Source organism: Dipodomys merriami, unplaced genomic scaffold (genome assembly GCF_024711535.1).
Source record: "Dipodomys merriami isolate MVZ:Mamm:240054 unplaced genomic scaffold, mDipMer1.0.p SCAF_62, whole genome shotgun sequence".
Taxonomy (NCBI): Eukaryota; Metazoa; Chordata; class Mammalia; order Rodentia; family Heteromyidae; genus Dipodomys; species Dipodomys merriami.
The window spans coordinates 765,670-790,121 of NW_027206202.1; the positions used below are offsets into that span (position 1 = coordinate 765,670).

Consider the following 24,452-nt stretch of genomic DNA (forward strand, 5'->3'; position numbering starts at 1 on the left):
TCCCTGAGCATCCACCTTCTTCAACCCATTTGTCCTGTCTGACTTTTTTTTTTAACGTGGATTAACTAACCCCATCTACATTTGTTTACTTGATTTGCCTGCGCTCTGCTAGCATACCATCTCCTCGAGATGAAGTATAGTATCAGCCTTGTAGTTCTTTGAATCTAGCACCTACTAAGACCCTGACACGTAATAGCTGCTCATTGAATGTTCGTTTGCAGAACAATTGGTTTCAGCATCACAAGAAATAAGGCCAGGGGAAGCAGAGGCTCCACCCTTAACCCTGCTCTCTCAGGCACCACAGGTTTCTCCACCTGGATAGAAGATCAATAGCTTCCTGGACATCTAGAAGACAGAAATCACATGACCTCCAGCCTAGCCAATCAACAACAGTATTCTCTTTGATTGGCCTGGTGGGTTAAGCCCTGAATGTGTGGCCAATCAAATTGAATGAGTTGGAACCCTGAGGAAGGAGGTTTTTTGATTTTTTGTTTTTCTGCTAAATGGCTGAAAAATGATGCATGTCTTTTCATCTTGAAGGTAGACCTCTCAGAAGAATGATACCATCAGAAAAGACAGTAAGAGCCAGGAGCTCAGGAGAGGTGGGTTTTAGTTTCATCTTCTAACACCCAATTACAGCCTTGCCTGGTACCATCCAACACTGAACTTATTAATTTAATGGACCATTCTTCCTGCTTTGTTCTTCTTGTCTGAGGCGCTTTGGGAGGATTTTTCCAATCTTCTTTTAACACTTTTATTAGCATGCATTCATTACATAAAGAGATTTCATTGTGACATTTATACATGCATATGATTTACTTTGATCTAATTCATCCATCTTTCTTAACCCCTCTTCCCTCTCCCTTTTTGTTTGTTTGTTTGTTTTTCTGATCCTGAGTCTTGAACTCTGGGCCTGGGAGCTGTCCTTGTGCCTCTTTGTACTCAAGGCTAGTGCTCTACCACTTGAGCCACAGCGACACTTCTGGCTTTTTCTGAGTAGTTTATTGGACATAAGAGTCTCACAGACTTTCCTGCCTGGCTGGCTTCAAACTATTATTCAGATCTCAGTCTCTAGGGTAGCTATGATTACAGACACCAGCTCCCAGCTCCCTCTCCCTTTTAATAATTTTATCTGAGTTTCATTATACTGCTTTTATACATATGCAGAATGTACTTCTGTCCTCCTCTACTACTGGCTCTTGTGTGTGTATGAGAGAGAGAGAAAGAGAGAGAGGGGGGAGAGGGAGAACAGGTCCTGAGGCTTGAACTCAGGGGCCTGGGCACTGTCCCTTATCTTTCCTGCTCAAGACAGATGCTTTATTACTTGAGCCTCAACTCCACTATTGGTGGTTAACTGGAGATAAGAGTCTCATGGACTTTCCTGCCAGAGTGGGCGGGCTTCCGATCTCAAGCCTCAGATCTCAGCTTCCTGTGAATCTTTCCCATGATGCTCCGTTTCCCTGCCTTGAAGAGCTCCCACCTAAAACATCTGTTTCTCTCACTTTCTTGGCAAGAAAGTACTCATGTGACTTCACAGCCTTCCATTCCCAGGATGTGAGATGCACATAACCCTGGATTCACACTGCACCTTTGTGGCAAGACTGGATGCCCAGGGAAAAGGTTCCAGGACCCTGGGCTTCCACAAGGGCCAAATGGGTGGTGTAATGGACTAAAAAGTAAACAGTAAGAATGTCAGATATGGACACATGTGAGAGCTGGTCAGGTGCTGCTCCAGGGGACTGCAAATCACCCCCACTCTATCCAGGGGGAAACTGAGGCTCTGGCAGAGTCCCTTGCCCCAGTTCACACAATCCATAGTGTAAGAGCAGCTACCATAGGGAGTGGAATCTTGGCTCCCTCCTCCTCCTTCCTGGATAAGAGATCTGTAAACCAAATCCAGGATACAGAGGGAGGACTTGTACTGGTCTCAGAGCTCTAGAACAGTGATCCTGAGGTCTCTACATTGCAGGAATCTGGACTAAGCAGTCACATGTGGCCAGCAGGGACATCAGCCTGTCACCTCTTTGTCCATGGAGGACAATGAAATCCAACCAATGTGACCCTGACCACAGCCTGTGCCTCCACTGTGCCACTTCCCCTCTGTCACGGCCCTCCTTCCTCACCCCTTACTCTCTGGCATGTGCCCAGGTGGCCCTGTCATAGACGGGGCCAGGATAAGCTTTTCCCTGTCCTAGAAAATAGTCCTGAGTCACCTTGTGATTTAAATGAACAGCCTCAGGAGGGAACAAACTCTACCTCTGAGGAGCAGGAACACAGAGCCACCATGACCCCTTGGTGTGACAGGTTACAGGGATCCTTTGTGGGTCAAGTGCTATTCACAGGAGACATTGCCCCAAGGAAAAAGCCTGCTGGTGGTAGGACCTAAGGGACAATCCCTGTGGGGCCCAGACTTGTATCATTGAATCCAGAACTGGAAATGCCTTCCACCCACAGGGCACCACTGCACCTAATTGATGTACTCCAGCCTCCTCGCCCTGCCCTTTCACTGTTAGGACACACCCATCAGCCCTCAGGCCACGCCCTCTCCATTACTCCTCTCCTGAGCCCCACTTGAGCCCTCTGGATTTCTCAGAACAGACCCTTGCAGTCTAAAACAAAAATCCTTCTGTTTTAAGGCAGTGAAACTGGCCTGGCCCTAGATCCACCCAAAAACTCTAAAGTAAGGGTCTGAAAGAACAGATGTCCCCTTTGGGCTGGGAAGGTGGCTCAGTGGTAGAGCGCTTGCCTTGCATGCATGAGGCCCTGGGTTCGATTCCTCAGCACCACATAAGCAAAAAGAAAAAAGCCAGAAGTGGTGCTGTAGCTCAAGTGGTAGAGCGCTAGCCTTGAGCTGAAGAGCTGAAGGACAGCGCCCAGGCCCAGAGTTCAAGGCCCCACGACTGGACCAAAAAAAAAAAAAACAGATGTCCCTACCTGGGAAGTGACAGGAGGAGGCTTGGACAGGGAGGAGAGCCAGCTGATGCTGTCCCTTCAGGTCTGAAGGAAGTGAAGATTAAAGGCAAGGGGGGGGGCTGGGAAAGTGGCTCAGTGGGGGGCTGGGAAAGTGGCTCAGTGGTAGAGCACTTGCCTTGCATGCCTGAGGCCCTGGGTTCGATTCCCCAGCACCACATAAGCAAAAAGAAAAAAAGCCGGAAGTGGCGCTGTGGCTCAAGTGGTAGAGTGCTAGCCTTGAGCTGAAGAGCTGAGGGACAGCGCCCAGGCCCAGAGTTCAGGCCCCACGACCGGACTCAAAAAAAAAAAAAAAAGGCAAGGGGTTCCTATCTGAAATACAGGAGATGGGCTGAGTAGTTCCCAAGACCCTTTTCAACTCTGTAAAGTACTACCATACTCCTGAGAGTCTCAGGGGTGGGGGTGGGGTGGGAGGAGGCATTATTCTGTGGTTGAAAAGCCTGGATTATTGTTCAAGCTGGGTTAGCTAAGGGAAGGGGATTGAAATATGGAGACCATAGACCTACAGCCAGACGAACAGACCTGCAACAACTTTTTTTTTAGGTACACCGGTCACAGGACCACAATTTCTGGAAGGTTTTTCTCACCCTTTCTTTTTTTCTGCCTTTGCCACTCCCCACCCCTGTTCCAGCATTTTCTCTCCTATGATAGCACTGCCCAGTACTGCTTACCTTTACTGTAAAGAATTCATTCTCCAAGGTCTCAGCTAGAAAGGATTGAAGGAAAACAGACCAACAGCCTTCACAAAAGAAGGACAGTGGGAAAAGAGCCAAAGTTTAGCAAAAACCAGTCTTGGTCTTTATTGGGGTGTCACTGTAAAGTAATACCATAATGAAACACATAAAACACACAGAGACAGGGTTTAGGGGTGTTTGAGAGTTGAAGAGCTAGGAGAAGGTGATGCCTAATTTGGATGCTCCCGAGATTTCAGGAAGGTCTTGTACTTGTCCAGGAAAGGGCTGCTCAGAGACTTCAGCTCCTGCTGAAGTTCCTTCAGAGCTGTGTCTTGCTCCTGAGGCTCCCCTACAACATGCTTGCTGTAATAATTGATGTAGATGTTCATCCAGTCATTCACCACTTTTTCCATGTCATCCTCAGACACAAGAGGATCCTCGAAGACCTGCGGTAGGAGGGAGGGAGTTAGCAAGGGGAAATGTGGTGAGTAATTTGATTCAGGAATGCCAGAATAGGCTGGGTACTGGGCTCGGGCCTCTGTAATCCTAACTACTCAGGAAGCTGTGATCTGAGGATCACAGTTCAAAGCCAGCCCAGGCAGAAAAGTCTGTGAGAAGCTTATCTCCAATTAAGCAGCAAAAAGCTCAAAGTGCAGGTGTGGCTCAAGTGGTAGAGTACCCACTTTGGGCATAAAAGCCAAGTGTGAGGCCCTGAGTTCAAGCCCCAGTACCAAGCAGAAAGAGGAGGAGAAAGAGCAGGAGGAGGAGGAGGAAGAGCAGGAGGAGGAGGAGGAGGTGAAGGAGGAGGAGGAGGAAAGAAAGAAAGGAAGGAGGAAGGGAGAAAGGGAGGGAGGGAAGGAAGGAAGGAAGGAAGAGGAGAGCCAGTGTCGCAGATTCTCACATCCTCCTTTCTCTGCTTTGAATTCACTGTCTCTAGCTTCTCCTCAATGTCACCATTACCCTTGCAGCGTCATATTCAAAGAAGAATCATTTTCTACTGTCCTCACCCAACACACACTCTCTCCAGCCCTGCCCTTTGGAACAGAGAATCCAAGCTTACCTGCTGATTTAGCAGAACACTGAATTCCTTCACTCCTTTAGAAATGAGGTCCTTGTTGGCTGGGAGCAGGGCCATCTTCCTGGTTAGAGAAAGAGGTGGGATGTAATTATCCTGTCCCCTCACCCGTGAGTATTTTCCCTCGCCCCCTTTTAAAGGCCCCTTGTTTCCTGCAAGAATCTTGCCTCCCAAACCTCTGCTCTGCTCTGAGATTCTCCCATGGAGCGCTCACCTTCAAATCCAGCAGTGTCCTGTCCGTCTCACACACGCCAGTCAGGGTCTGGATGTGTGCTGTGTGGAGCTAGTGTGGGCAAGGAGTCAATTGTCAGCTTAAGAAGGAAACGCCCTACATCTGGGCGCTGGGTGAGTGTGATAGGTCAACCTGGAGTGGAGAAGGAGGGTGGTGAGGCTCGCCTGGAACTAGAAAGATAGAGAGACCGCAAGAAACAGATAAACGCAAGAACCAAACCAGGAGCACAGGCTTGCCCGCCACCAGCAAATGCAAAAGAAACATTTACTGAGCCGCTGGGCCACAATGCAATGACAGTCATTCTCCCAATCCACATGAAACAGAAGCACAAGTGACATCAGAAGTTCAAGACCAGGCCAGGCTGCATAGAAAGACCCTGTACCCAAAAAAAAGAGGGGGAAGGGGGAAGCAACTTTCATTCATGTATGTCAGGTACTGTTGTCAAGTGTGTATCCTCATAAGTATGTTTTGCAGATGAAGTCTGTAAGAGGAGAGAACAGGGATTGACCAGATGTGCTCCATAATGTACATGCCTGTAACCCCAGCACTGGGGAGGCTGAGGAAGGAAGATCCTAAGTATGAGGCCAGCCTGGCCTGCAACATGAGACTGTATCTCAAAACAAAAACAAAAACAAAACAAGGAAATCAGGTATTGTTGGCTCTTGCCGGTAATTCTAGCTCCTCAAGAGGCTGAGATCTGAGGATCACAGCCAGCAAAAAGCTGGAAGTGGTGGTGTGGCTCAAGTGGTAGAGCACCAGCTTTGAGCAAAAAGGCTAAGGGACAGCACCCAAGCCCTGAGTTCAAGCCCCAGTACTAGCACTTACACACACACACACACACACACACACAGCAAATATGAATTGATTCAAACATATTATCAATATGAACAGAAATGCAACAATGAAATCCTTTTCCATATAACTAAAGTAAGGTAATTTTTAAAAAGCAAATATAAGCTGGCTTCAAGTAGCATATTAATAGCTAAATAAATGCTACACTGACTGAAAAAACTTGAGGCCAAAGAAATAGATAAGTTACCCCCAGCTTTGCGGTTATAACCATGAGCAGAACCTACAAGCAGGGGCCTTCAGATGGAATTCATTCATAAAGCTTAGCATCAGCCAGGTGCTGGTGGCTCACACTTGCAATCCCAGCTACTCAGGTGGCTGAGATCTGAGGATCACAGTTCAAAGCCAGCCCAGACAGGAAAGTCCATGAGACTCTTATCTCCAGTTAACCACCAGAAAACCAGAAGTAATGCTGTGGCTCAAAATGGTAAAGCACTAGCCTTGAACAAAAGAGCTGTTGAACAAAAGAGTTCAGAGACAGTGCCCAGGCCTGAGTTCAAGCCCCATGACTAACAACAACAACAACCAAAAAAAGGTTGGTGTCAGAGTTTAGTACACTCACAGAGGCTAACAGTTAAATTGTAACACAATTTTATTACCTTTTGATTTTTCACTCTACCAGGAAACTCAAAATTTCAAAAAAAAAATTTAAGTAAAATATTCTTTATCTCAGGCCCAAAGACTCCTTGTAAGTATCAGATAAGGTAAGGATGGCAAGAAAGGGTGTTCCTGGCTGATGTTCCTGAGAAAAGTGATAGTTTGGGAGAATCAGAAACTTCAAGTATCGAGTTGTCAGCTGGGGCCACATGGGTCAGAGAAGATGAAGAATGTCAAGCTAGAAACTAAGATAATTTTATTTGCTGGTTTAAAAAGGTGGCGGAGGGAAGTCAAGCATTGGTGATTCACACACCTGTCATCCTAGCTACTCAGCAGGCTGGGACCTGGTAGCTCATAGTTTCAAGTCAGCACAAGCAGAAAAGTCTAGGACACTCCATCTCCAAAGTAACCATCAAAAAAACAGAATGGAAATGTGGCTCAAGTGGTAGAGCACCAACAGAACAAGCCAGCCTAGCAAATGGAAGACCCTGAGTTCAAAGCTCCAGTAGTCAGATCCATGAGACTCTCATCTTCAACCACTAAAAAGCCAAAAGTGGGGATGTGGCTCAAGTGGTAGTATGCCAGTCTTGGGCAAAAAAGCTAAGGGACAGCACCCCCCCGCAAAAAAAAAAAAGAAAAAGAAGGAAGAGGAGGTCTTGTGGAACTCAGGTGTGTGAAAGGGCTTTATATGGAGGAAAAGGAGGAACAGCAGGGAAATGATAGGTATTCTTAGATATTCTTATATTGCTGTTTTCACCCTTGGAAAGGAAAAGGAACGTTAGACATATTTAGGTCCAATCAACCTTCAATAGAACCTTTGTTAAGTCCTGAATAACATGCAAAGTTTTCAGCCTTGTCTTAATCATCTTGCAGACAACTGTAAACCTAAGAGTTAGTACTTTCAGCAAAAGTGAACTTCAAGACTCTAAAATGTAATTTAGGTAGACATTATCACCCTAATACCCACATCAAAGGTGGTATCTACAGAAAAGCTAATGGGAAACTAATATTGCTCAGCTCTATGACCTCCAATTAGTAAAATTTTTTGTACCAGTCCTGGGACTTGAACTCGTGGCCTGGGTGCTGTTTCATTCAAGGTTAGCCCTCTTCCATTTGAGCCACTGCTCCACTTCCAGCGTTTTGGGGGTTAATTGGAAATAAGAGTTTCATGGACTTTCCTGCCTGGGCTGCCTTGGAACGGCCATCTTCAGATCTCAGCCTCCTGAGTAGCTTGGATTACAGGTGTGAGCCACCAGTACCTGGCCCAAATTAGTAATTTTTAATGTCAGCTAAAAGCAAGTGAAGCTAGAAGGCTTATTTAGGTTTTACCTTAACAGGCCTCCAGGATTAACTTGACCAATTTCTTCCCATCAAGTATTCATTTAGTCTACCTCTGTGCACTCCTACCACGAATCAGGTAGTACTAGGAATAAAGAGTAAAAATAAACTGGGCCTGTAATCCTAACCCTCAAAAGCCAGAAGCAGGAGCCTGCCTGCTCTCCATCACAAGTACCAGGCTAACCTGGGCCTACCTAAGAGGAAAGACCATCCAAAATAAGACAAGGGTAAAAATATATTATCTCTGGCCCCATAGCTAAGAAGGAACCTCAGATGAAACTTAGGTGGTCCAATGAGATCTCAAATACAACTATTCTCCCTAAAGACGCCTTTTTTCCTTCTCTGGAAAGCTGTTACTGGAAGCTGTAGGTGGTGTCTTGATAAGTAAGGCCCTCCTGGCTACAAAATGTTACAAAGAACTTCTTTTTAAAGTCTATAGTATCTCAGGGATGTCGGAAGAGGGGCAGGAGCCCGGGGGGGGATGCTGTGACCAGCTCTCCCCGCTGGACAAGGGGCAGCACAGAGGCGAGCGTCCGTGTGGCGGGAGAAGATTGTCCCCCCGCGGTCGCCATACCCGGGGCCGGAAGTGCACAAGATTGGCCCCCTGCAGTCGCCGTCGCCGGGCGGGAAGTGCATTTCCGTGTCGCCGCCGCCGCCACGCGTCGAGTGGCGTGGAGGAGCGCCACGATGGCGGACGGGGCCGGCGTTGGGGACCCGCTGTGCTCCGAGAAGTTCGGCTCGGGAGCTGCGCGGGGCTGCCGCGCCGGCGCGGACGGCCGCCTGCAGTGGGAGGCGGCGGGCTGGCGCTGGTGGCGGCTGCCGGGGACGACGCCCGCCACCCCCACGGGCCCGAGCGGGGCCGCGGACGGGGCTCCCGGGCCCGCCGCGCCGCCCCTGGCCGGGCTCGGGGCCGTGTTTCTGCCGCAGGGCTTCCCCGACAGCGTCAGCGCGGACTACCTGCCCTACCAGTTGTGGGACTCGGTGCAGGTCGGGGGAGGGACCAGCGGGGAGCCCCGGGACCCGCCGCCCCTTCGGGCCCTCCCTCACCCGCCCCCCCTCCCTGGCCGCCCCAGACCCCCGCCCCCCCTCCCTGGCCGCCCCAGACCCCCGCCCCCCCTCCTTCCCTGCAAACCCTCACCACCACCACCACCCCTCTTTTTCTCCAGGCCTTTGCTTCCAGCCTCTCGGGCTCCCTGGCCACCCAGGCCGTCTTGCTGGGTCTGGGGGTGGGGAACGCGAAAGCCTCGGTGTCGGCCGCCACCGCCACCTGGCTGGTAAAAGGTGAGCTGACACCTCGAGGTGGGGGGGGGGGGGGGCACCTGTGGGATCGGGCCCTGGCCTCTTCTTTTTTTTTTTTTTTTTTAATCTCCCAGTACAAAGCCCCATCCTAACACCACCACCACCCCCTTAACCAGCAGCAGCAGCAGCAGCAGCAGCAGCAGCAGCAGCAGCAGCGCTGTGGCCTCCAGCTCTGCGTACGCCCTGATGGAAATACAGAAGCAAGGCTTCTCCTCAGCCCATCCTTAGATTAGAATTTTTGTGCAAGTTTATGAGCCAAAACTGTTAGCCAGATGATTAGACTGCAGGGAATTCGAGGATGGAGTTGGTCCTGAGTAGGAGAGAGGAGGTTCTGGAGGCCATGAAAAATGACTCTATCCACATACAGAGAGTCTGCATCCGGAATTGTAACGATGCTGTAAATAAGCATAGCGACCATTCGCTGAGTATATGCAGCTTTTTTGAAAATTTGCAGAGCTAATTCCTGTCATCCTAGCTACTCAGGAGGCTGAGATCTGAGGATTATACTTTGAAGCCAGCACAGGCAGGAAAATCCCTGAGACTCTTAATTCTAATTAATCAGCAAAAAGCTTGGAAGTAGAGGTTCACTACCACTTGAGCCACACCTCCAGCCATCATTTATTTATCAGGGGGGGGGTCTCATACATAATGCCCAACTGGCATCAGATCAAAACCTTTCTATAACTCCTATGTAACTGGGATTACAGAGGAAGAATCACCACATCTGGCTTGCTTGTTAAGATGTGATCTTGCAAACTTTTTTCCTGGTCTGGCCTCCAACTCAAGTGTCACAATATGCACCTCCCATGTAGCTACCACAAACATCCTCCCTGTCCACCCTTACCTACCACACTCTGGCACTGAATATAATTTGTAACTAGCTGATTTGTTAGTAAGATTCAAAAGTTTGTAGGTCCTACTCTTTGATCATTGTGTGGCAGAGGAATTGTTTCCTATTCTGATGGGCAATGCAACTTTGAGATAGTAGAGGGTATGTGTCAGTGCAGCCTGGTGTCAACCTCCAGATTCTCACAAGGGCCCTGCAGACTGCCTCAAAGATCCACAGGTGGCCCCAACACATCTGGTTGGATGTATAAGTGTGCCACCAAAGGCAAGAATAATGGAGTCTGGTCCAGTGGGCTCCCACTAAGCAGTAAAAGCAATCTTCATGTGTTCAAAGTCACTAGTTGATCTACTGTTAAGTAAAGCAGTGAGAAGTTTATTTAGAATATAATGTGCATGGAGGGAAGAGGTTAGGTGAGTGACAGGAAGTGGGTCTATAAAGCCCCAGGACCTCACAGGATAGAGATGGAGGAGAGCTGGCTGTCTGGGAGCTTGTATACATGCTCCTTGTAGTGATGATGGTGAAGTAAGGCAAACCCAGTGTTGCCACATCCCCCTAGTCTTCCCAAAAAGCTGGAGGTTCCAATTTTCTTACAGATGTCCCCATTTTATCCATCTGTTGTCTCTGAGATTCAGCTACCTTGTCTATGAAAGAACAGTCCCTCTTGAGACTGAAAATCAGAAAGAAAAGGTATTCCAGGTGTCTAGCTAAGTTCTTAGTCATCTCCCTTGGTTAAGCATGTCTCATAGGAGGCCTGAGTGCCCAAGAGCAGAGCTCAGTGCCAGGGTCTGCCAGGCACTGTCTCCCTTGTCCTTACCAGGACCTTTTCTTCCACAGATTCAGCTGGCATGCTGGGCCGCATCGTCTTTGCCTGGTGGAAGGGGTGAGTCTTCCCAGTCTGCCAGCTTCTGGCAGTATGCCCATAGGAATGATTTAAAAACTATTATCGGCATGGGACGCTGGTGGGTCATGCTTATAATCCTAGCTACTCAGGAGGCTGAGATCTGAGGATTGTGGTTTGAAGCCAGTTGGAGCAGACAAGTCCCCATGGAACTCATCTTGTTAACCACTCAAAAACTTTGAGCCACACACAGTGGTAGAGCACTACCCTTGAGCCAAAGAGCTTAGAAACAGCTTCCAGACCCTGAGTTTAAGCCCACAACTAACAATGTGTGTGTGTATCCACATTTCATTGTAACCACCCAAGTTCACTGAGAGAGCTGGCAGCTTGCTTAGTGCGTTACATGGTAGTAAATACTCAATAAACAAGCTCCAGCTGTGTTCCACAGCATTCTATACTGTGTCTAACCACTGCCACAGTTTCACAGGGTGGGATTGACTGTACATTTTAAAGTTATGAAACACACTAAAAAGAGGAGAATTTACTTGCCCAAGCCCCTTGACCTAGAAATTGCTACCTGGCACAGAGACAGAAGTGGCTATCTGCAGGGTTGTGTAGCTGAATATCCCACACCTGAATGTTGGGGTCCAGCTCTTTGTCTTGGCCTCCCCCACCCCACTGTCCACAGGAGCCCAGGGAGCCTTGGCTGGTTATCTGTAATGGTTGGGGTTATACCCAGTTTAGAGTTAAGTTTGTCTGTCCCAAGACTATGAACTTTTTTGCTGGGAACCCTCAATGAAATAGGAGGAGGAGAGGCTAGCGCAACCCAGGGGTAGAGTACCAGAGCATAGGGAGCAGCCACCAAACATCGGTTTAGTAAGTTGTGTATTAGTAAGGGGGAAACACTCAAAACACTCAAGGGTCACTGCATCCTCCCAGCCAGTGGTCGCATTTCAGGCAGTGACAGTGTATGAGGACAGGTGTCTGGCTGGAGTTATGTGTCTTTCCCCACACAGTGCCTGTACATGTTTCCTTCAGTCTAAATTATAACAAGCTTTTGTCCCCACAGGAGCAAATTGGACTGTAATGCAAAGCAGTGGAGGTGAGCAGATGCCGGGATGAAGGGAGGGGAGGACAGCTCTCTGTTGTGAAAATCTCTTGTCTCTGACCTCTAACCTCTGGTTCTTCCCCAGGCTCTTTGCTGACATCCTCAATGATATAGCCATGTTCCTGGAGATTATGGCTCCCATCTACCCAATCTGCTTCACAATGACTGTCAGCACCAGCAACCTGGCCAAGGTACCCACCTCTAGAGCACCCCATGCTGAGATACTTGCACTGATGGTGCTGTGTTTGCACCCCTGGGCCCCACACTCAGGGCACTTCTAAAGGAATGGGAAAGTTTAGGTGTATCTCTGAGGCCTCAGCCAGCCCTCAGCAGTGTGCCTGCTGTCATGGATGGAGAGGGTGGTGTGAGTCCTGTGTCCACATTCCTGGCTAGGTCTCAGACTTTGAAAAAGAACATGTTTGGATAGAACACAGTTCCCCTCTCCCATCTGTGAAAGGACACCACACAGGTACTTATGGAATGGCAGCTACAAGTATCCCAACTCAGACTATGATCCTAGCTACTCAGGATGCTGAGATCTGAGGATCACAGTTCGAAGCTAACCCAGTCAGGAGAGTCTGTGAGACTTACCTCCCATTAACCACCAAAAAGCTGGAAGTGGAGGTGTAGCTCAAATGGGAGAGTGCTAGCATGGAATGAAAAAAGCTAAGGGACAACACCTAGGCCTTGAGTTCTAGCCCCTATACCAGCACAGACACACACAAAGATCTTATCAAGTCTGCACATGGACAGGACATGCCAATCACTCCAGCCTCATTTTGTACCACTTTCCTCTTGTCTGAGCAAGCTAGTTCCTCCCCCTGTCCATAAATTTTATGAGGGCAGGGCCCCTGTCTGACTTGTACTACCACACCCTAACCTGCTAAGCATCTGAAAGAGGCTTGATGAAAACTGCATGCACATAGCAATGAGTGACCCTCATAGGTGAGCTTTCCCACCAGAGATCTCAGGGAGAGATTCCCAGGGCTTGTATTGCTATAGCACATGGCCCACCCACCCTCACCCTCCCTCTCTCCCCACAGTGCATTGTGAGCGTGGCTGGTGGGGCCACAAGGGCTGCACTGACTGTGCACCAGGCCCGGAGAAACAACATGGCTGATGTGTCGGCCAAGGACAGCAGCCAGGTAAGCAGCTGGGACCAAGGATGGTATGTAAGAGGGGAGAAGTGGGGAGGAGGGGACAGGACAGGCCACAATGAGGGATATGAAGGAAAATACCTTAAATGCTCCTGGGAAAGGGCAGGAAAAAGCATAAGTGTCCCCTGCTGTGACCTCCAGGATATGAGGTCAGGTCTATTGGCGTGGTTCTGGTGGCAGAAAATCCATGTCACCCCCTTCCCATTGCTAGAATGGCCCAGAAAAGGCTCTGTAGGCCATATCCCTACCCTGGGGGCTGAGGACTCCGACCACATGAGACCCTTGTGGGCAGGTGCATGGTACTTGGCTGTGGGTCACTAGCCAGAGGCCTCCACTTACCAGTGTAGCAGGCCTTGTGCCTCGCCCCTCCACCTGACCCAACAAGCCTGGAACAGGACATCTCTAAGACTGAACTGTGCAGTAACCACTCCCCAAACCCCTGTGCTGAGTGCTTGTGTGAGAGACACCTGTAACTCACCCTAATCCTGTCAGGTAGAGATGCTTTAGAGATGAGAGTGAGGCCCTGGGAATGGGAGGTTTTCTCTGACACTAAAGCAGCTTCAAATCCTCTATCCTAGCCAGTCCTGCCTTCCAGTCTTTTATTCTTTCTTAATAATAATAATAGCGAAGCAAATATTGGTCAAGCATGTGACCTCATGCCAAGTATTTCTGTGAGCTCATCCAGTGCTTACAGCGTGACAGGAGATCTAAAGTACGGAGAAGTCCAGGCCACCTGAGTGCCTCAGGCATGTGCCTTCTCTCCAAAACTACTTCTGTCCCAAGGTCTCTTCCAACCTGAAATTTACAGTTTGCAAAAGTAGGAGTAATACGTATAATCCAGGCCCTAGCCTTTAGCGTCCCCTCTCACTGGTGTCAGCCCTGTTCCCCACCACCAACACCCCACACACACACATACACACAGACCCCCTACTTCCCAGTTTTGGATCCCAAAACCCAAGGGCTTCCCCAGTGAGGCAGGAACAGGGCAGCCTGGCCAGGACGACTTTCCTCCTGAGCTCCCGAGGCCCTTGATTCTTGCCTTGATTACCATAGCCTACCCAGTCCGGTCATCAGAGGGTTGCAGTGGCATTGATTCACACAGGAAGAGGTTTGGGTCTGTTGCTTTTCCTCCCAGGTGGTTCCTAGGCCCCCCCTTGCAGTTGTTTGCCAGTTAATGAGTACCAAGAGATAGGAGACAGGCCCCTGTTTGAACCATTGTTGAAAACTAGCTCCCCACATGGAGTTCTGAGTATGGGCTTCCCTGGTCCCTTTTGCAAGCCAGAGAAGACGTGTCCTAAGGAGCTGTGTCTACCTAGGCAAAAGAAGATATAGCAGTCTTTTAATGGAAGCTCACTCACCTAAAACACTAAAAGTTATTTAACATCCCATCAGAGTAGGAAGCATCTGGAAAGTTCTGGAGGGGAGCCCTCCAACTCTGGACCTGTGTGCCATTTTCTAGGAGACACTGGTGAACCTAGCAGGACTCCTGGTGAGCCTGTTGATGCTACCTCTGGTGTCAGGTTGCCCTAGGTAAGCCCAGGAGCATGGCGGGTGAAGAGGCCACCAGCTGGGCCTCTTCCCCTTGGCTACCTACTGTCTTGTCCCAGCCTCAGCCTCGGATGTTTCTTCCTCCTCACGGCCCTCCACATCTATGCCAACTACCGGGCAGTCCGGGCCCTTGTCATGGAGACTTTGAATGAAAACCGGCTCCGGCTGGTCCTGAAGCACTTCCTTCAGAAGGGAGAGATACTTGACCCAGCTTCAGCCAATCAGATGGAGCCACTGTGGACAGGTGACCCAGCCCCTTGGTGTCATGTCCTGTGTCTCCCCAATTTCTCCATGCCTGGGCCTCCTGACTCCAGCCTCCCACAGGTTTCGGGCCATCTCTGTCTCTGTCCCTGGGGGTTCCCTTACATTGCTTGGTTTCCAGGTGAGTGGCCCAGAGTCTCCCACTCCTTCCTGCCTCCCTTAGTGGCCCCCTCACCAACCCCCATTTCTCTATTTGAGATACAAACTTGGGGGTCAGCATGAGTACTTGAGGGATGCAGGGGGCATCAAATGCAGAGCACAAGTAAGGGATTGGATGAAGGAAGGTTGGTGGGTGGTCATGGATGACTGTATATAGGAAGAAGGGAAGGATGGATGTGGGGGGTCCCGCAATGTCTAAGGAACCGCTGGGGTATGTGAACAGTTAGGGTTAACAGCCTGGCCAGGTGGGTCCTTCTGCCTTGTTTCCCCTGCCCACTGCAATCTTCTCCCTGCCAGTGTGTCTGAGCTGCAGCAGCTGGTAGAAGGGCACCAGGAGCCCTACCTCCTTCGCTGGACTCCGTCACGACGTGAGTATATCCACATTCTCTCAGCCTGAGACCCCCTCCAGCTCCAGGGCCCAAGTTCAGGGGACAGTTTGGAGGCTGCTGTAGACTATACTGACCCACCCAAGTTACAAGCTGCCTGCCCCAGTGAGATTCACTGCACCTGTTTCACAATAGCTGCCTTATTACCTGAGATACTGTCCTGGGATTGTGTGCAAACACTCTCCATTGCGACACATTCAAATTACACTGAGGTTGGCTGTCAGTGGGGGGGACTCTGCTCTCCCATCCTGAGTTGTTTTGCCATTGACATGTTGAAAGGCATTCATTCTCACCAGCAGAAGCCCTCTGCCGTGAGCTGGTAGAAAGTTATATTTAGAAATTGAATATTTCGGTTTGGCTAGAGAGATGAGAAGCAACAGGAGAAGCTGGAACAGGAGAAATGGGGAAAGGACCTTCCATTCCTCACTAAGGCCTTGGGGCAGATAGGTAAAGCAGAGCGCAAGGGCTGAGTATTGAGAACATGGGTCTTCCCTGCTATTTATCTGCCCTCGGGTCTCTCCAGACCAGGTACAGGTGGTTCTGAGCCAGATGGCAGGCCCTGAGACTGTCCTAAGGGCTGCTACACATGGTTTGGTGCTTGGAGCTCTGCAGGAAGATGGACCCCTTCCAGGAGAGCTGGAGGAGCTGAGAAGTCAAGTTCAGGCAGGTAAGAGCCTCATGTCCACACTGTGGGGTGGAGGGAAGATGAGCTGGCTGTCCCACTGAAGACACCAGAGCTGATTCTGCACCCACCCCTGACAGGTCCTGAGAAAGATGGCGGTGCCATTGTCAGGGAGACATACCAAGTGCTGGACAAGCTATTCCCAGAGTTTTTGAAAGGTAACATCAGCCCTATAACTTCACAGCCCTGAGCCCTTCAGACTGCAGCCCTGTCTGTCCTTATTCTGTGCTTTCCCCTGGGAGATGAGTGACCTGGATGAAATCTGAGACTGTTTTCCTGTATAGATTAAGGAAGTTAGACCGATCTCTTGAGGCTATGTTAGCTTTCATACGTAATCCAAGTTGGCATTTAGGAGTTCGAGTTACTGAGAATGACCTCTACCTTCCCCTTTTGTGCTGATATTCAGCTTGAACTCAGAGCCTGGGCACTATCCCTTAGCTTTATCTCTCAAAGCTGGTGTTCTACCACTTGAGTCACAGCTCCACTTATGGCTTTTTGCTGGCTCAAGGGAGATAAGCGTCTCAACTGACTTTCCTGATTGGGCTGGCTCCAAACCACAATCTTCAGATCTCAAGCTTCTAAGTAGCTAGTATTACAGGCGTGAGCCACTAGCTCCCAGTTTGAAAATGACCTTTCATGTTTCTCTACTCCACCCCCTATCCATGTGCAATCTCTAGATTTTGGCTGTAACCAGATGAGGTTTCAACCTTACATTTTGTCAGAGATTACCCAGCAGAGGAGCCAAGAAGGGCCCCATCCCCTTCCCCCAGCCTGTACCTCTGCATACCTACCCCAATTCACCCCTACTCCTGCTAGCCCAGGCTCTTGTGTAGCATCAGACACCCCTTGCCCTCTCCCCAGGATTGCAGGCTGCAGGCTGGAAGACTGAGAAGCACCACCTGGAGGTGGATGAGTGGAGGGCCACATGGCTCCCATCTCTGGAAAAGAAGGTCTTGTGAGCAGTCCATGGCCACAGCAGGATGGAGGAAAGACAACTTTATTTTTGCTCATGCACATTACTGTGGCCAGTTGGCCACTCACCTCATGAGAAGTGACTGCCAATGAGCTGGATTGGACCCCAGGCAGACAGAAGGGAACCTGGGGCCTTCCCACCCTTCCTCTGCCCCTTCCCCTTTTCTAGGAACCACTGCCAGCTGCCTCACATCCCCACGTTTTACAAGGCACAGCCTTTTTAATGCCCTACTTGTGTGGTTCATGGTGTCCAACACATTTGAACTCATGCATAAAATCCCCAGAGGAACACAGCCACTGTCATCATGAGCAGGGCGTTGAGGTTGACCACACGGGCCCATCTAGGGTCCTCACTGATGTCCTCCAGCCGCCTGGCTGCTGCCGCCACCTCCTCCTCCGTCGGGGGTGGAGGGCCCCCTGCCCCACCCCTGCTCATGCCACAGAACCAGAGCAGGCACCGGCGGAAGGGGCCTGGGGCTGGCAACTGCGGCTCTGAGAGAAACCAAGGCCAGCAGTTAGTCTGGAGGGAGTGGGCCCCGGGACTTCCCGGGCCCCCCGCTTGGGCAGCACCTTACCCTCCATCTCCACGGCATGCTCTGGGCATCCGTTCTGTACAGGAGGAGAAGCTGGGCCTTGGGGCTCATCAGCATCCAGATCCTCGCGCTCCTCCTTGCTGTGCCGGAGACTGAAAACCAGGCGGTGGAGCTGGGAAGGGGTGGGAGCAGGGGCCAAGTGGGAGTTCTGCTGTCCCGCCCCACGCCACAGGCCCCTCAGTTTCCATGGGCACGCCAGCCCTGTCCATTCCCTCCTAAGCTGCCCCCCATCCAGTCTGCACACCCAGCCTGACCCAGCTCACCCAGACTTCGCCAGCCAGGGCAGCCTATGATTTGAGTTCCAGAGACCATGCCAAGAGCTGACTTTGGGGGACATTCATCACCCACCCTCTACAACATTCCATGTATCTCCTCCTAAACCATTTCAAACAAATGCCATTTAAATAAAAAATGTCCTTGCTGTGTAAATGCAGCTTCAAGAGAGACCCCTGACCTGCTCCTACCCACCCTCAAATACAGACTTTCAGGCTCACTGCGCATGCCTTGAAGCAGGGCGGCAGAGGCAGTTGGTGCAGTCCATGCCCGCTCACCCAGACTGCCCATCCAGAGGTCAGCACTTACGTGCTTTTGTGGGATGGGTGCAGTACACAAGGAAATGATGAGGATGAGGAGGCCAGAGCAGATGAAGAGGATGATGGCAAAGTAGAGGTAGTGGACCCGGCAGAGGAGTGCAGGGCACGCTGAGGGCTTCACACAGCTACCCGAACCGAAGGAGAACTCGGGAATGAGGCGAGCTAGGCCCATCACCAGGCCCCCAATTAGTCCCCAGAAGGCACCCTGCAGGGGAAATGGTGTCAGCCTGCTCAGGATGCTGGAGCCTGGGACCAAGCTTGCAAATACCCACCCTGCTCACCTTTTCATTAACTCGGGGCACAAAGAGCGCAAGCACAAACACAGCTGACACGGGCGGTGCCAAGTAGCTGGAGACCGACTGGATGTAATCGAACAGCTGGCCGCCCTGGGCAGCCTGAACAACTGGGAGCCAGGCCACTGACACTGCTACGATGAACACCACCCAGAGCCTGTGGTTTGGAGAACAAGAGGTTTTCTATCCAATGATCGATGCCCTTCCTCAGACTCATGTGTTTGAGTACCAGGACTAGGGTTTGAACTCAAGAGACGGCACTGTCACTTAGTTTTTTGGCTAAGAGGTAAGGCTAGCACTCTACCACTTGAGCCTCAGCTCCACTTCTGGCTTTTTTGGTGCTTAATCAGAGATGAGTCTCAGGGACTTTTCCTTCCCAGGCTGGCTTCAAGCCACAATCTTCAGATCTCAGCCTCCTGAATAGCTAGCATTACTGGCATGAGCCACTTGACCCTGGCTCTTACCCAAGTTCTTTTGGCTTTGGTTTTAGCCAAAGAACTTTTGGGGCTTGAACTCAGGGCTTGGGCACTGTCCCTGAGCTCTTTTGCTCAAGACTAGGGCTCTACTACTGAGCCACAGCTCTACTTCCAGTTTTTTGACGGGTACTTGTCTATAAGAGTCTAATGGGGACTTTTCTGCCAAAGCTGGCTTCAAACTGCAATCCTCAGATCTCAGCCTCCTGAGTAGCTAGGATTGCAGGTGCAAGCCACCAGCGCCCAGCTCCTACCCAGGTTCTTTGGTGGAGCAGGATGGAGGCCTGGGGCACACCTGCCAACTACCAGCAGCTCCGCATCGCTCGCACGAGGCCGCAGGCGTGTGTAGATGTCCATGGTGAAAAGCGTGCTGCTGCTATTAAAGATGGAGGCCAGTGAGGACATGAGCGCCGCCAGCATGACAGCCAGCATGAGTCCACGCAGACCTGTGGCCAATGGGAGCCGTGAGGCTGCAGCCCTCCTCCCCCGGAGGAGGGAGGGGGTGCCAGGCAGGTGTGGGCATTGCAAGGGTGACCCCTCCATTGGCAGTCTGCAGCTGCCCAGCCCAGCAGGGTGTGGACCCGCCCTCACCATTCGGCATGAGCTTCACCACGAGCCTCGGGTAGGCGATGTTGGAGCAGCCCACCTCCGTGCCACACACCCGCTTACACACCTCAGGCACCACGCACGCCACTTCATCTACAAGAAAGCAGCCCAAAGGCAGCTAGGACAGAGCTGGGTCTGGGAATTAGGGTTGGTGGGTAACCCCAGAAGGAGAACAATGGGACCCCTGGAGGGAAATGGGGGGCCAAGTACCAAATTCTGGAAGGTCTGTGAGGGGGACAAGGGGCCAGACTGGGGCCGACTTTACCTGGGTAAAGGATGCGGCTGATCATCCCAGGCATGACCATGAGGAACATGGGTGTGAGCTTCAGGTAGCCGCACAAGATGCAACCTGCCTTGATGTGCGTCAGGTTCTTTCCAGCCAGGCAACGTTGCACGATGACCTGTGATGGGCAACCTACTACTGGGGGAGCCATGCGCAGGCCGACCCCTCCCGCTCAGGCCTGGCCACCCCTTCCTATCCCCACTCCAGTGGGTGTCCATCCTCTGGCTCTGCAGTGCATCTTGAACATTTCCACCACCAGGTACTAGCTCCATGTGTTTAAGCCCCACCCTCACCGGGTTCCACACCCTCTGACCACACTTTGGAAGATTGGGGGTCAGCACATCATCTCTGCTCCATCCAGGGAGGGAGGACCCCCAGCCCTGGCTGCATACCTGGTCACTACACCAATACCAGCCAGAGACAATGGTGAGCCCCAGGAGCAGTGCAGGCCACGGCAGATCCCCTGTCACAGGGTCCCGGAGCAGGTGGTATGAGTCAGGCCTTGGTCGATAGCAGGAGCTGGAGATGTTGCCCACAACCGGATCCTCGGACACGGTGAGTGAAGTCACTGCTCCCAGGTATTTGTCAAAGAGCCCAGAGTACCCGCCCACCTCGTGGAAAGCTGTGTGGGCAAGGTTGTCAAGAGGAGACCCGGCATCAGTGCTAAGGCCCAGGGCCTCACCTGCCAGAGATGATCATGCCCCTCCTCCCAGCCCCCTGGCCCAGCCCCCTACCATAACCGGTGAGGATGAAGGCCCCCGCAAGAATGACGAAGGTCTGCACGGTGTCAGTGTACATCAGCGCTGCCAGCCCCCCTGCAACAGGCCTGAGTCAGTGGAAACAGCCCCAGTTCCTGATCCCCAGCATAGTGAAAAATACCCCACCTCAGAGAGCAGATTGTTAAATGGAGGTCCATTTATACCCTTGGGCAGCAAGAAGCAAAGGCCTAGGAGAGCAGAATGGAGCCTGAATTTTAACCTCTATGGTGCCCTCTTGGCAGACACACCAGCAGGATCTCCCCCCACTGTGGGGCCCCTACATCTGACTTGGACAGATGATTCTCAGGGGTTCAAGTCTCCATCCTGGAGGCCATCGGCACCAAGCTCACCAATACTGTTGGGCATGTTCTCTGGGGCCCACCCTGAGGGCCTTGGAGCTATACTGGGTTTGAACAGAGATCTTGCAGACTGGCCAAGTCCATTCTTTTTCCCATTTATCCCTGTTTCCCACCCTGAAACCCAGCACGAGATGGGCACCTAGTCTTCTGCATAGGAAGACAGTAGGGAGAGAGAGTGCGGTTGTGGGAGGTGTGGATAGTGAAGCACTATAGCTCAAAATGGTAGAGCACAAGCCTTGAGCAAAAAAGCTTAGGGACAGCACCCAGGCCCAGAGTTCAAGCTCAGTTGACCCCACACTTCCAAACTTGACCACCCCATGTAGCAACCCTAAATGACACCATAGCTTTCAATACCAGCCCAGACCAGTCCCCCATACCACACTGGTGCTGGGCCCACCTGTCACAGTGTAAATCATGGTGATGCCCAGGAGCGCGATGACAGAAGCATAGATGTTCCAACCCAGGGCCTGCTGAATGAATACTGCCCCCGAGAACATGTCCACCTTGGGGGGAAAAAAGCAGGGGCACAAAGGTCGGGGCCCAGGGTCAAGGGACAGTGATCCAGGTCCAAATCCTAGCCAGGCCATCAACTTACCTGCCCACACTTCAAAAGTGCAAACACCATTCACCTTCCCAGGTCTCACCCACTGTACCCATGTCTCCGTCGGATTGGTAGAACAATTTCTCAAGAAGACCTCCCTCCACTGTACTCTCCTGCCCCACCCTTCTTGGAGCCCACCCGTCTCCACCGCGCATGCGCACCGAGATCTTGGTGAAGATGTACAGAAAGAGGGAGAGCACAGACAGGTAGAGGCGGATGCGATGGCCCCCGAAGCGCTTGCGCAGGTACTGCGGCATGGTGATGACCCCTGCGGTCAGGTACACAGGCACAAAGAGCCAGCCGAGCAGCAGCACTACAAACAGCGCCTGTTGGAAACAGCGTGACCATGTACATCCCACCAGGAGTCTGTCCTCACCCCCAAAGGATCTGAGAAATCTTGTCTATGAACCTTGCGATGTTAGAGCAAGTGGTTCTGGGAAGTTTGAATCTGAGCCCAGAGGACATTTGCAAGAGATAAGCCTGAGCACCTTGATATTGTCTTAGGCCCTTAACTAGAGCTTTTGTCCTTCCATAGACCCTGGCCCCCTCTTGAGCACTTGTTTCTAGCAAGGATGTCAGCCTCTGTCAGCCAGAGCCGCCTCTCTCTCTTCTCCACACAAACCTGTAGTCCCTCAAAGGCCTTCTCTTCCAGGAAGCCCTGTGCTCAAAACCCTCTGACAGTGCCTGTAATCCTAGCTGACTCAGGAGGCTGAGATCTGAGAAAAGTCTGTGAGACTCTTATCTCCAATTAACCACCAAACCACTAGAAGTGGAGCTGTGGCTCAACTGGTAAAGCGTTAGCCTCAAAGTTAAGGGACAGCTCCTGGACCCTGAGTTCAAATCTCATACTGGCAAACACAGCCACACATACACACACACACAAACACACACCCCTTCCTAGGTGAGCCTCACCCCAAGCTGTGTCCTTCTGTGCTATAATTGGATTAAGAGATCCTCATAGACACAACTTTGGAAAGCATCAAAATAGGAACTACGCCATCTTTGAGCTGCCTGCCCCATGTCAGAGAGGAGTACACCACAGCTCACGGGGGGAGGTACTAGTTGGTGGTGCCAATTCACAAAGCAATCAGAAGCAGGACCTATCCTATTCCTGAAACTCGGCACCTCCTTCTGCCTCCAAGCTGGGGCTCCACTCCAGCCCAGTCTTTCTACAACTGGTATACCCCAACTCTCATCTCATATTCCCTCTGCAAGGAGCTTTCCCTTGTGACCTTCCTAGGGGTTCCCACTGTGGGGTGGGGTGATTGTTGATTTTATAAAAGGCCTTACATTCCACTCAAATCCAGCCACCGCCAAGCCATTTGCTGCACCAGTCCCTGCCAGGCCCACAAAGTGGCCACTGCCAATGTTGCTGGCGAAGAGAGATGCTCCAACCTGGGTGGTCCAGAAATGGGGGGGTTGAGTTGGGCTCAGTCCTCTAGAGCCCCTCCCACTCCATGGGCCCAAGCCCTTCTCACCGGCCACCACACCATGCTTCGTCCTGCCAGGAAGTAGCCACCAACAGTACCTCTATTGGTTCTGCACATAGACTAGGGGAGAGAAGTGGGGGGTGGGGGTTTGGAGAGCTTGGGTTCGGGGGCACATCTTTGGACTTCATTAGCCTCCTCAACACATTCCTCAGCCTTGTTTCAGGCTGAAGATTAACCAGCAGCCGACTCCCCTGATTACACCCCAACCCCCAATCTTCTCCCTTCAGCCAGAGTCACCTAGGCGCTCATCCTAGCATCCAACTACTCGAGCCTGAGAGAGGGTGAACTCAGAATCAGTCCTTGGCTAGTTACTGCTAGTGGAAGTAATGTGAACAGAGACTTCATCTATAAGGCTGAGTTTAATGAAAACCCACTGCCCACCCACCCCCACCCCCAATCAACAAAATCCAAAGGAATTCATGTTCATTGGGCCTCTCTGAAGCCCTAAAAAGATCTGCTTTGTTTCCTCAATCCTGGGATTCTCCTTGAGAAATCCAAGCATCCTTCCCCTACCCCTCTCTGGGACTTGTCAAAGATTGTTTTCTTCCCCTTTAGGCCCCAGAAGCCCAAGCCAGCCCCTAGTCAAAGCCCCACAAATTCTCACCCACAAGCCAACACCAATGACCAGAAGGAAGTAGGCGGCAATGACCAAGATGTCTGCAAGGTTGTCAATGAGGGCTTTCTGGTCCCCTAGCCCTGCTTCAGAGCCTGGCTTTGTGCGGTCTTCCATTCTGCCCACAATCTGCCCCTCAAAGGACCAGCTCCCTGACTTCCCCCAGAGGAAGGATTAATGGTTACCTCAGGGGCAGTGAGCCGACAAGTCCCCCAGGTCCCGTTCCCCCTCTTCCCAGCTTTATTTAGCTGAATCAGGTCATATCAAGGCCGAAGGCTCGTTCTGGGGTGCTGGGCCCTCTAAGATCAGGATCACTCCTTCTTTGACATTAGTCTCCATTCTCTCCACAAGGTCCCAAACTCAAAATCAACTCTTTCATTCCCTATGTATTCTCTTCAGACTAGATTAGGGAGCCTGGCTGAGCCAAAGGCAAATCTGACAGTGTCACTCCATTGCTCAGAAATCCTCCATAGCTCACTCACCAGAAAACTCAAAAAGAAATCTAGCTGGGCACCTGTGACTCATACCTGTAATCCCAGCCCCTCAGGAGGCTGAGATCTGAGGATCACTGTTTGTAGTCAGCCCAGGCAGGAAAGTCTGTGAGAGACTCTTATCTCCAAAGAACCACCAAAAAGCTGGAAATTGGAGCTATGGCTCAAGCACTAGAGCACTAGTCTAAAGCACAAAAGCTCTGGGACAGTGATCAGGCCCTGAGTACAAGCTTCACAACTGCCAAACACACACACACACACACACACACACACACACACACACACACACACACACACACACACACAT

General features: G+C 51.2%; 3 protein-coding genes across 4 annotated transcripts; 1 reads left to right on the forward strand and 2 right to left on the reverse strand.

Annotated features, from left to right (window-relative positions):
- Positions 1–3,745: 3,745 nt before the first annotated feature.
- Positions 3,746–7,888, reverse strand: LOC138814930 (alpha-hemoglobin-stabilizing protein-like). Its single transcript, XM_070004064.1, has 4 exons — positions 7,727–7,888; positions 4,934–5,083; positions 4,705–4,783; positions 3,746–4,090 (listed from the first exon to the last, which is right to left on the reverse strand). Exons 3-4 carry the CDS (start codon positions 4,777–4,779, stop codon positions 3,875–3,877), a joined length of 291 nt encoding a protein of 96 aa, XP_069860165.1. The 5' UTR covers positions 4,780–4,783; positions 4,934–5,083; positions 7,727–7,888; the 3' UTR covers positions 3,746–3,874.
- A 488-nt stretch (positions 7,889–8,376) lies between these two features.
- Positions 8,377–18,014, forward strand: LOC138814929 (RUS family member 1-like). The gene is made up of 13 exons (XM_070004063.1): positions 8,377–8,722; positions 8,902–9,016; positions 10,716–10,761; positions 11,789–11,821; positions 11,913–12,018; positions 12,871–12,972; positions 14,444–14,514; positions 14,592–14,776; positions 14,857–14,914; positions 15,250–15,320; positions 15,862–16,005; positions 16,101–16,178; positions 16,882–18,014. The coding sequence occupies exons 1-13, from the start codon at positions 8,423–8,425 to the stop codon at positions 16,977–16,979; spliced, it is 1,407 nt and encodes a 468-aa protein (XP_069860164.1). The 5' UTR covers positions 8,377–8,422; the 3' UTR covers positions 16,980–18,014.
- Positions 17,002–23,806, reverse strand: LOC138814928 (sodium/glucose cotransporter 2). Of its 2 annotated transcripts, none has more exons than XM_070004061.1 (14): positions 23,646–23,806; positions 23,030–23,101; positions 22,842–22,946; positions 21,713–21,877; positions 21,348–21,453; positions 20,568–20,648; positions 20,226–20,455; positions 19,816–19,951; positions 19,536–19,643; positions 19,240–19,390; positions 18,460–18,628; positions 18,168–18,383; positions 17,568–17,697; positions 17,002–17,484 (listed from the first exon to the last, which is right to left on the reverse strand). In XM_070004061.1, the coding sequence occupies exons 1-14, from the start codon at positions 23,769–23,771 to the stop codon at positions 17,258–17,260; spliced, it is 2,022 nt and encodes a 673-aa protein (XP_069860162.1). In that variant the 5' UTR covers positions 23,772–23,806; the 3' UTR covers positions 17,002–17,257. The 2 variants fall into 2 exon arrangements, with proteins under 2 accessions (XP_069860162.1, XP_069860163.1); XM_070004062.1 differs by having other exon boundaries at positions 17,002–17,512; positions 17,563–17,697.
- Positions 23,807–24,452: the final 646 nt, after the last annotated feature.

Excerpts from the sequence above, each read along its gene's own strand:
- LOC138814930 (XM_070004064.1), bottom strand. The coding sequence starts at position 4,779 with ATGGCCCTGCTCCCAGCCAACAAGGACCTCATTTCTAAAGGAGTGAAG. Across the intron at positions 4,091-4,704 it reads GTGTTCTGCTAAATCAGCAG|GTCTTCGAGGATCCTCTTGT; the intron begins GTAAGCTTGGAT and ends CTCCTACCGCAG.
- LOC138814929 (XM_070004063.1), top strand. The coding sequence starts at position 8,423 with ATGGCGGACGGGGCCGGCGTTGGGGACCCGCTGTGCTCCGAGAAGTTC. Across the intron at positions 12,973-14,443 it reads CGGCCAAGGACAGCAGCCAG|GAGACACTGGTGAACCTAGC; the intron begins GTAAGCAGCTGG and ends GCCATTTTCTAG. Across the intron at positions 16,006-16,100 it reads GAGAAGTCAAGTTCAGGCAG|GTCCTGAGAAAGATGGCGGT; the intron begins GTAAGAGCCTCA and ends CACCCCTGACAG.
- LOC138814928 (XM_070004062.1), bottom strand. The coding sequence starts at position 23,771 with ATGGAAGACCGCACAAAGCCAGGCTCTGAAGCAGGGCTAGGGGACCAG. Across the intron at positions 21,878-22,841 it reads TGGCTGGATTTGAGTGGAAT|GCGCTGTTTGTAGTGCTGCT; the intron begins GTAAGGCCTTTT and ends TGTTTCCAACAG. Across the intron at positions 20,649-21,347 it reads CATGATTTACACTGTGACAG|GGGGGCTGGCAGCGCTGATG; the intron begins GTGGGCCCAGCA and ends GGCCTGTTGCAG.